General features: G+C 48.0%; 1 protein-coding gene across 3 annotated transcripts in view; it reads left to right on the top strand.

Annotated features, from left to right (window-relative positions):
- elp3 (elongator acetyltransferase complex subunit 3) overlaps positions 1-9,730 on the top strand; it is an 18,019-nt gene extending 8,289 nt beyond the window's left edge. For all 3 annotated transcript variants that reach the window (XM_083689513.1, XM_083689511.1, XM_083689512.1), the window contains 6 exons: positions 1-7; positions 165-255; positions 8,144-8,209; positions 8,370-8,597; positions 8,756-8,837; positions 9,424-9,730. The exon at positions 1-7 is cut by the window's left edge and continues 187 nt beyond it. In XM_083689513.1, coding sequence (XP_083545639.1) covers positions 1-7; positions 165-255; positions 8,144-8,209; positions 8,370-8,597; positions 8,756-8,837; positions 9,424-9,500 — 551 coding nt within the window. In that variant the 3' untranslated portion in view covers positions 9,501-9,730. The remainder of the gene's footprint in view (positions 8-164; positions 256-8,143; positions 8,210-8,369; positions 8,598-8,755; positions 8,838-9,423) is intronic.
- Positions 9,731-9,973: the final 243 nt, after the last annotated feature.

Raw genomic sequence — 9,973 nt, forward strand, 5'->3', positions numbered from 1 at the left:
TTCAGAGGTCAGACCACTCCCTACACACACACACACACACACACACACACACACACAACCTAAAGTATAAGGCATACAAATAATTGAAGCTCATGGTATTGCCCTTTACCTCTCTCTCCCTCCTTCCCTCCCTCCCTCCCTCCCTCCCTCCCTCCCTCCCTCAGGGACATCCCCATGCCTCTGGTGAGTTCTGGGGTGGAGCATGGTAACCTGCGGGAGCTAGCTCTGGCTAGGATGAAGGACATGGGAACAGAGGTGAGACACACACACACACACACACACACACACACACACACACACACACAGGTGTCATCAGGGGCGTCATCACACCAGGGGTAACTTCTAACTTCACCAGCTTGTCTCCACTAATTACCACTACCACTACCACTAGACTACCACTAGACTACCACTACCACTAGACTACCACTAGACTACCACTACCACTAGACTACCACTAGACTACCACTAGACTACCACTACCACTAGACTACCACTAGACTACCACTAGACTACCACTAGACTACCACTAGACTACCACTAGACTACCACTAGACTACCACTACCACTAGACTACCACTAGACTACCACTAGACTACCACTAGACTACCACTAGACTACCACTACCACTAGACTACCACTAGACTACCACTAGACTACCACTACCACTAGACTACCACTAGACTACCACTAGACTACCACTAGACTACCACTACCACTAGACTACCACTAGACTACCACTACCACTAGACTACCACTAGACTACCACTACCACTAGACTACCACTAGACTACCACTACCACTAGACTACCACTAGACTACCACTACCACTAGACTACCACTAGACTACCACTAGACTACCACTAGACTACCACTAGACTACCACTACCACTAGACTACCACTAGACTACCACTAGACTACCACTAGACTACCACTAGACTACCACTACCACTAGACTACCACTAGACTACCACTACCACTAGACTACCACTACCACTAGACTACCACTAGACTACCACTAGACTACCACTAGACTACCACTACCACTAGACTACCACTACCACTAGACTACCACCAGACTACCACTAGACTACCACTACCACTAGACTACCACTACCACTAGACTACCACTAGACTACCACTAGACTACCACTACCACTAGACTACCACTAGACTACCACTAGACTACCACTACCACTAGACTACCACTACCACTAGACTACCACTACCACTAGACTACCACTAGACTACCACTAGACTACCACTACCACTAGACTACCACTACCACTAGACTACCACTACCACTAGACTACCACTAGACTACCACTAGACTACCACTAGACTACCACTAGACTACCACTAGACTACCACTACCACTAGACTACCACTAGACTACCACTAGACTACCACTACCACTAGACTACCACTACCACTAGACTACCACTAGACTACCACTAGACTACCACTAGACTACCACTACCACTAGACTACCACTAGACTACCACTACCACTAGACTACCACTAGACTACCACTAGACTACCACTAGACTACCACTACCACTAGACTACCACTACCACTACCACTAGACTACCACTAGACTACCACTACCACTAGACTACCACTAGACTACCACTACCACTAGACTACCACTAGACTACCACTACCACTACCACTAGACTACCACTAGACTACCACTACCACTAGACTACCACTACCACTAGACTACCACTAGACTACCACTACCACTAGACTACCACTACCACTAGACTACCACTAGACTACCACTAGACTACCACTACCACTACCACTAGACTACCACTACCACTAGACTACCACTAGACTACCACTAGACTACCACTAGACTACCACTAGACTACCACTACCACTACCACTAGACTACCACTAGACTACCACTACCACTAGACTACCACTAGACTACCACTAGACTACCACTAGACTACCACTAGACTACCACTACCACTAGACTACCACTACCACTAGACTACCACTAGACTACCACTAGACTACCACTACCACTAGACTACCACTAGACTACCACTAGACTACCACTAGACTACCACTACCACTAGACTACCACTAGACTACCACTACCACTAGACTACCACTAGACTACCACTACCACTAGACTACCACTAGACTACCACTAGACTACCACTAGACTACCACTACAACTAGACTACCACTAGACTACCACTAGACTACCACTACCACTAGACTACCACTACCACTAGACTACCACTAGACTACCACTACCACTAGACTACCACTAGACTACCACTAGACTACCACTACCACTAGACTACCACTACCACTAGACTACCACTAGACTACCACTACCACTAGACTACCACTACCACTAGACTACCACTACCACTAGACTACCACTAGACTACCACTACCACTAGACTACCACTACCACTAGACTACCACTAGACTACCACTACCACCAGACTACCACTAGACTACCACTAGACTACCACTACCACTAGACTACCACTAGACTACCACTAGACTACCACTACCACTAGACTACCACTAGACTACCACTAGACTACCACTACCACTAGACTACCACTACCACTAGACTACCACTACCACTAGACTACCACTAGACTACCACTACCACCAGACTACCACTAGACTACCACTAGACTACCACTAGACTACCACTAGACTACCACTAGACTACCACTAGACTACCACTACCACTAGACTACCACTAGACTACCACTAGACTACCACTACCACCAGACTACCACTACCACTAGACTACCACTAGACTACCACTACCACTAGACTACCACTACCACTAGACTACCACTACCACTAGACTACCACTAGACTACCACTAGACTACCACTACCACTAGACTACCACTACCACTAGACTACCACTACCACTAGACTACCACTAGACTACCACTAGACTACCACTACCACTAGACTACCACTAGACTACCACTAGACTACCACTACCACTAGACTACCACTAGACTACCACTACCACTAGACTACCACTAGACTACCACTAGACTACCACTACCACTAGACTACCACTAGACTACCACTAGACTACCACTACAACTACCACTAGACTACCACTAGACTACCACTAGACTACCACTAGACTACCACTACCACTAGACTACCACTACCACTAGACTACCACTAGACTACCACTACCACTAGACTACCACTACCACTAGACTACCACTAGACTACCACTAGACTACCACTACCACTAGACTACCACTACCACTAGACTACCACTACCACTAGACTACCACTACCACTAGACTACCACTACCACTAGACTACCACTAGACTACCACTACCACTAGACTACCACTAGACTACCACTAGACTACCACTACCACTAGACTACCACTACCACTAGACTACCACTACCACTAGACTACCACTACCACTAGACTACCACTAGACTACCACTAGACTACCACTACCACTAGACTACCACTAGACTACCACTACCACTAGACTACCACTACCACTAGACTACCACTAGACTACCACTACCACTACCACTAGACTACCACTAGACTACCACTACCACTAGACTACCACTAGACTACCACTACCACTAGACTACCACTAGACTACCACTACCACTAGACTACCACTACCACTAGACTACCACTACCACTAGACTACCACTACCACTAGACTACCACTAGACTACCACTACCACTAGACTACCACTACCACTAGACTACCACTACCACTAGACTACCACTACCACTAGACTACCACTAGACTACCACTACCACTAGACTACCACTAGACTACCACTACCACTAGACTACCACTACCACTAGACTACCACTAGACTACCACTACCACTAGACTACCACTACCACTAGACTACCACTACCACTAGACTACCACTAGACTACCACTACCACTAGACTACCACTACCACTAGACTACCACTAGACTACCACTACCACCAGACTACCACTAGACTACCACTAGACTACCACTAGACTACCACTACCACTAGACTACCACTAGACTACCACTAGACTAACTACCACTACCACTAGACTACCACTACCACTAGACTACCACTAGACTACCACTACCACTAGACTACCACTACCACTAGACTACCACTAGACTACCACTACCACCAGACTACCACTACCACTAGACTACCACTAGACTACCACTACCACTAGACTACCACTACCACTAGACTACCACTAGACTACCACTACCACTAGACTACCACTACCACTACCACTACCACTAGACTACCACTAGACTACCACTAGACTACCACTACCACTAGACTACCACTAGACTACCACTACCACTAGACTACCACTACCACTACCACTACCACTAGACTACCACTAGACTACCACTTAGACTACCACTACCACTAGACTACCACTACCACTAGACTACCACTAGACTACCACTAGACTACCACTAGACTACCACTACCACTAGACTACCACTAGACTACCACTAGACTACCACTACCACTACCACTAGACTACCACTAGACTACCACTAGACTACCACTAGACTACCACTAGACTACCACTACCACTAGACTACCACTACCACTAGACTACCACTAGACTACCACTAGACTACCACTACAACTAGACTACCACTACCACTAGACTACCACTAGACTACCACTACCACTAGACTACCACTACCACTAGACTACCACTACCACTACCACTACCACTAGACTACCACTAGACTACCACTAGACTACCACTACCACTACCACTACCACTAGACTACCACTAGACTACCACTAGACTACCACTACCACTAGACTACCACTAGACTACCACTACCACTAGACTACCACTAGACTACCACTACCACTAGACTACCACTAGACTACCACTAGACTACAACTACCACTAGACTACCACTAGACTACCACTAGACTACCACTAGACTACCACTACCACTACCACTAGACTACCACTAGACTACCACTACAACTAGACTACCACTAGACTACCACTAGACTACCACTAGACTACCACTACCACTAGACTACCACTACCACTAGACTACCACTAGACTACCACTACCACTAGACTACCACTACCACTAGACTACCACTAGACTACCACTACCACTAGACTACCACTAGACTACCACTAGACTACCACTACCACCAGACTACCACTACCACTAGACTACCACTACCACTAGACTACCACTACCACTAGACTACCACTACCACTAGACTACCACTAGACTACCACTACCACTAGACTACCACTAGACTACCACTACCACTAGACTACCACTAGACTACCACTAGACTACCACTAGACTACCACTACCACTAGACTACCACTAGACTACCACTACCACTAGACTACCACTAGACTACCACTACCACTAGACTACCACTAGACTACCACTAGACTACAACTACCACTAGACTACCACTAGACTACCACTAGACTACCACTAGACTACCACTACCACTACCACTAGACTACCACTAGACTACCACTACAACTAGACTACCACTAGACTACCACTAGACTACCACTACCACTAGACTACCACTACCACTAGACTACCACTAGACTACCACTACCACTAGACTACCACTACCACTAGACTACCACTAGACTACCACTACCACTAGACTACCACTAGACTACCACTAGACTACCACTAGACTACCACTACCACCAGACTACCACTACCACTAGACTACCACTACCACTAGACTACCACTACCACTAGACTACCACTACCACTAGACTACCACTAGACTACCACTACCACTAGACTACCACTAGACTACCACTACCACTAGACTACCACTAGACTACCACTAGACTACCACTAGACTACCACTACCACTAGACTACCACTACCACTAGACTACCACTACCACTAGACTACCACTAGACTACCACTACCACTAGACTACCACTAGACTACCACTAGACTACCACTACCACTAGACTACCACTAGACTACCACTAGACTACCACTAGACTACCACTACCACTAGACTACCACTACCACTAGACTACCACTAGACTACCACTAGACTACCACTACCACTAGACTACCACTAGACTACCACTACCACTAGACTACCACTACCACTAGACTACCACTACCACTAGACTACCACTAGACTACCACTACCACTAGACTACCACTACCACTAGACTACCACTAGACTACCACTAGACTACCACTACCACTAGACTACCACTAGACTACCACTACCACTAGACTACCACTAGACTACCACTACCACTAGACTACCACTACCACTAGACTACCACTAGACTACCACTAGACTACCACTAGACTACCACTAGACTACCACTACCACTAGACTACCACTACCACTACCACTAGACTACCACTAGACTACCACTACCACTAGACTACCACTACCACTACCACTAGACTACCACTACCACTAGACTACCACTACCACTAGACTACCACTACCACTAGACTACCACTAGACTACCACTACCACTAGACTACCACTAGACTACCACTAGACTACCACTAGACTACCACTACCACTAGACTACCACTAGACTACCACTACCACTAGACTACCACTAGACTACCACTACCACTAGACTACCACTAGACTACCACTACCACTAGACTACCACTAGACTACCACTACCACTACCACTAGACTACCACTACCACTAGACTACCACTAGACTACCACTAGACTACCACTAGACTACCACTACCACTAGACTACCACTACCACTAGACTACCACTAGACTACCACTACCACTACCACTAGACTACCACTAGACTACCACTACCACTAGACTACCACTAGACTACCACTACCACTAGACTACCACTACCACTAGACTACCACTACCACTAGACTACCACTAGACTACCACTAGACTACCACTACCACTAGACTACCACTAGACTACCACTAGACTACCACTAGACTACCACTAGACTACCACTACCACTAGACTACCACTACCACTAGACTACCACTACCACTAGACTACCACTAGACTACCACTACCACTACCACCAGACTACCACTAGACTACCACTACCACTAGACTACCACTACCACTAGACTACCACTAGACTACCACTAGACTACCACTACCACTAGACTACCACTAGACTACCACTACCACTAGACTACCACTAGACTACCACTAGACTACCACTACCACTAGACTACCACTAGACTACCACTACCACTAGACTACCACTAGACTACCACTACCACTAGACTACCACTAGACTACCACTAGACTACCACTACCACTAGACTACCACTAGACTACCACTACCACTAGACTACCACTAGACTACCACTACCACTAGACTACCACTACCACTAGACTACCACTACCACTAGACTACCACTAGACTACCACTACCACTAGACTACCACTAGACTACCACTAGACTACCACTACCACTAGACTACCACTAGACTACCACTACCACTAGACTACCACTAGACTACCACTAGACTACCACTACCACTAGACTACCACTAGACTACCACTACCACTAGACTACCACTAGACTACCACTAGACTACCACTACCACTACACTACCACTAGACTACCACTACCACTAGACTACCACTAGACTACCACTAGACTACCACTACCACTAGACTACCACTACCACTAGACTACCACTACCACTAGACTACCACTACCACTAGACTACCACTACCACTAGACTACCACTAGACTACCACTACCACTAGACTACCACTACCACTAGACTACCACTACCACTAGACTACCACTACCACCAGACTACCACTAGACTACCACTAGACTACCAATAGACCACCAGACTACCACCAGACTACCACCAGACTACCACTAGACTACCACTACCACTAGACTACCACTACTTACACACACCTCTAGAAACCCTCCATGGCCCCAGGTTGGAACCATAACTCTGTGTGTGTGTGTGTGTGTGTGTGTGTGTGTGTGTGTGTGTGTGTGTGTGTGTGTGTGTGTGTGTGTGTGTGTGTGTGTGTGTGTGTGTGTGTGTGTGTGTGTGTGTGTGTGTGTGTGTGTGTGTGTGTGTGTGTGTGTGTGTGTGTGTGCAGTGTCGAGACGTGAGGACCAGAGAGGTCGGCATCCAGGAGATCCATCACAAAGTGCGACCCTACCAGGTAACCTCTGAGGTCAGGTGGTGGATGATGAAATTCCCACACACACTAACAAACACACACACACACCTCTATGAAACCCTCCATGGCCCCAGGTTGGAACCATAACTGTGTGTGTGTGTGTGTGTGTGTGTGTGTGTGGGGGGGGGGGGTGTGCCTCCAGGTGGAGCTCGTCCGTAGGGACTACGTGGCCAGTGGAGGCTGGGAGACGTTCCTGTCCTACGAGGATCCTGAGCAGGACATTCTGATTGGTCTGCTGCGTCTCCGCCGCTGCTCGGCCCAATCATTTCGCCCCGAGCTCAAAGGGGGCGTGTCCATCGTGCGTGAGCTGCATGTCTATGGAAGCGTGGTGCCAATCAACAGCAGAGACCCCAGCAAGTTCCAACACCAGGTAAACACACACACACACACACACACACACACACACACACACACACACACACACACACACACACACACATACACAGTGGGTGTTATTCAGTGATTTCTCCTCCTCCTCCCCTTCCTCCTCCTCCTCCCCCTCCTCCTCCTCCCCCTCCTCTTCTCCAGGGCTTTGGGATGATGTTGATGGAGGAAGCAGCACGGATCGCCAGAGAGGAGCACGGCTCGGCTAAGCTGGCCGTCATCTCAGGTCCGTCCTCTCCTCTCTCTCTCTCTCTCTCTGTCTCCCTCTCTCTCTCTCTCTCTCTCTCTCTGTCTCTCTCTCTCTCTCTCTCTCTCTCTTTGTCTCTCTCTCTCTCTGTCTCTCTCCCTCTCCCTCCCTCTCTCTCTCTCCCTCCCTCTCTCTTTGTCTCTCTCTCTCCCTCTCCCTCCCTCTCTCTCTCCCTCTCTCTCCCTCCCTCTCTCTTTGTCTCTCTCTCTCTGTCCCTCCCTCTGTCTCTCTGTCTCTCTCTCTCTCTGTCTCCCTCTCTCTCTGTCTCTCTCTCCCTCTCTCTCTCTTTCTCTCTCCCTCTCTCTCTCTCTCTCTCTCTGTCTCTCTCTCTCTCCCTCTCTGTCTCTGTCTCTCCCTCTCTCTCTCTCTCTCTCTCTCTCTCTCTGTCTCTGTCTCTCCCTCTCTCTCTCTCTGTCTCTGTCTCTCCCTCTCTCTCTCTCTCTCTCTCTCTCTCTCTGTCTCCCTCTCTCTCTCTGTCTCCCTCTCTCTCTGTCTCTCTCTCTCCCTCTCTCTCTCTCTCTCTCTCTCTCTCTCTCTCTCTCTCATTCTCAACCTTTTGTTTCAGGCGTCGGAACCAGGAACTACTACAGGAAGTTGGGCTATGAGCTGGAGGGACCGTATATGGTGAAACACCTGGACTGAGACCACAACCTGTTCCATCCCTCCCTTCCCTCCCCTCCTCCTTCCCTCCCCTCCTCCTTCCCTCCCTTCCCTCTCCCCCTCCCCTCCTCCTTCCCTCCTGGTTGTAGAATTGACAGTTCGAAGCTGTTGAAACCCTGGATTAGGAACCCTGCTTCTCCTTCTTTGGAAACTTGACGCTTGTTTTACGTTTCTGATGTTGAAACAAAGAAATAAAGTACATTTGACTATGATGACTTCCTGCCTTCCTTCAGTTTCACACAGAATAAACAGCTCAGTTTGAGTCTGTGGTCCAGTCTGTCATTTTAGATAAAAGCTAAATGGCAGATATTCTATTCTATTATGTTACTATGTTACTCAGTTTCCTGTCATTAAAAGAACATTTCAGCAGAAGCCAAAACGTTTTCAGCGATGCAAAGCCAAGGAATGTCCCTCTGTGAGACCCTTAGAGGCGTGTTCTAGAACGGCCCAGGCTC

Source organism: Argentina silus (assembly GCF_951799395.1).
Source record: "Argentina silus genome assembly, chromosome: 17".
Lineage (NCBI taxonomy): Eukaryota > Metazoa > Chordata > Actinopteri > Argentiniformes > Argentinidae > Argentina > Argentina silus.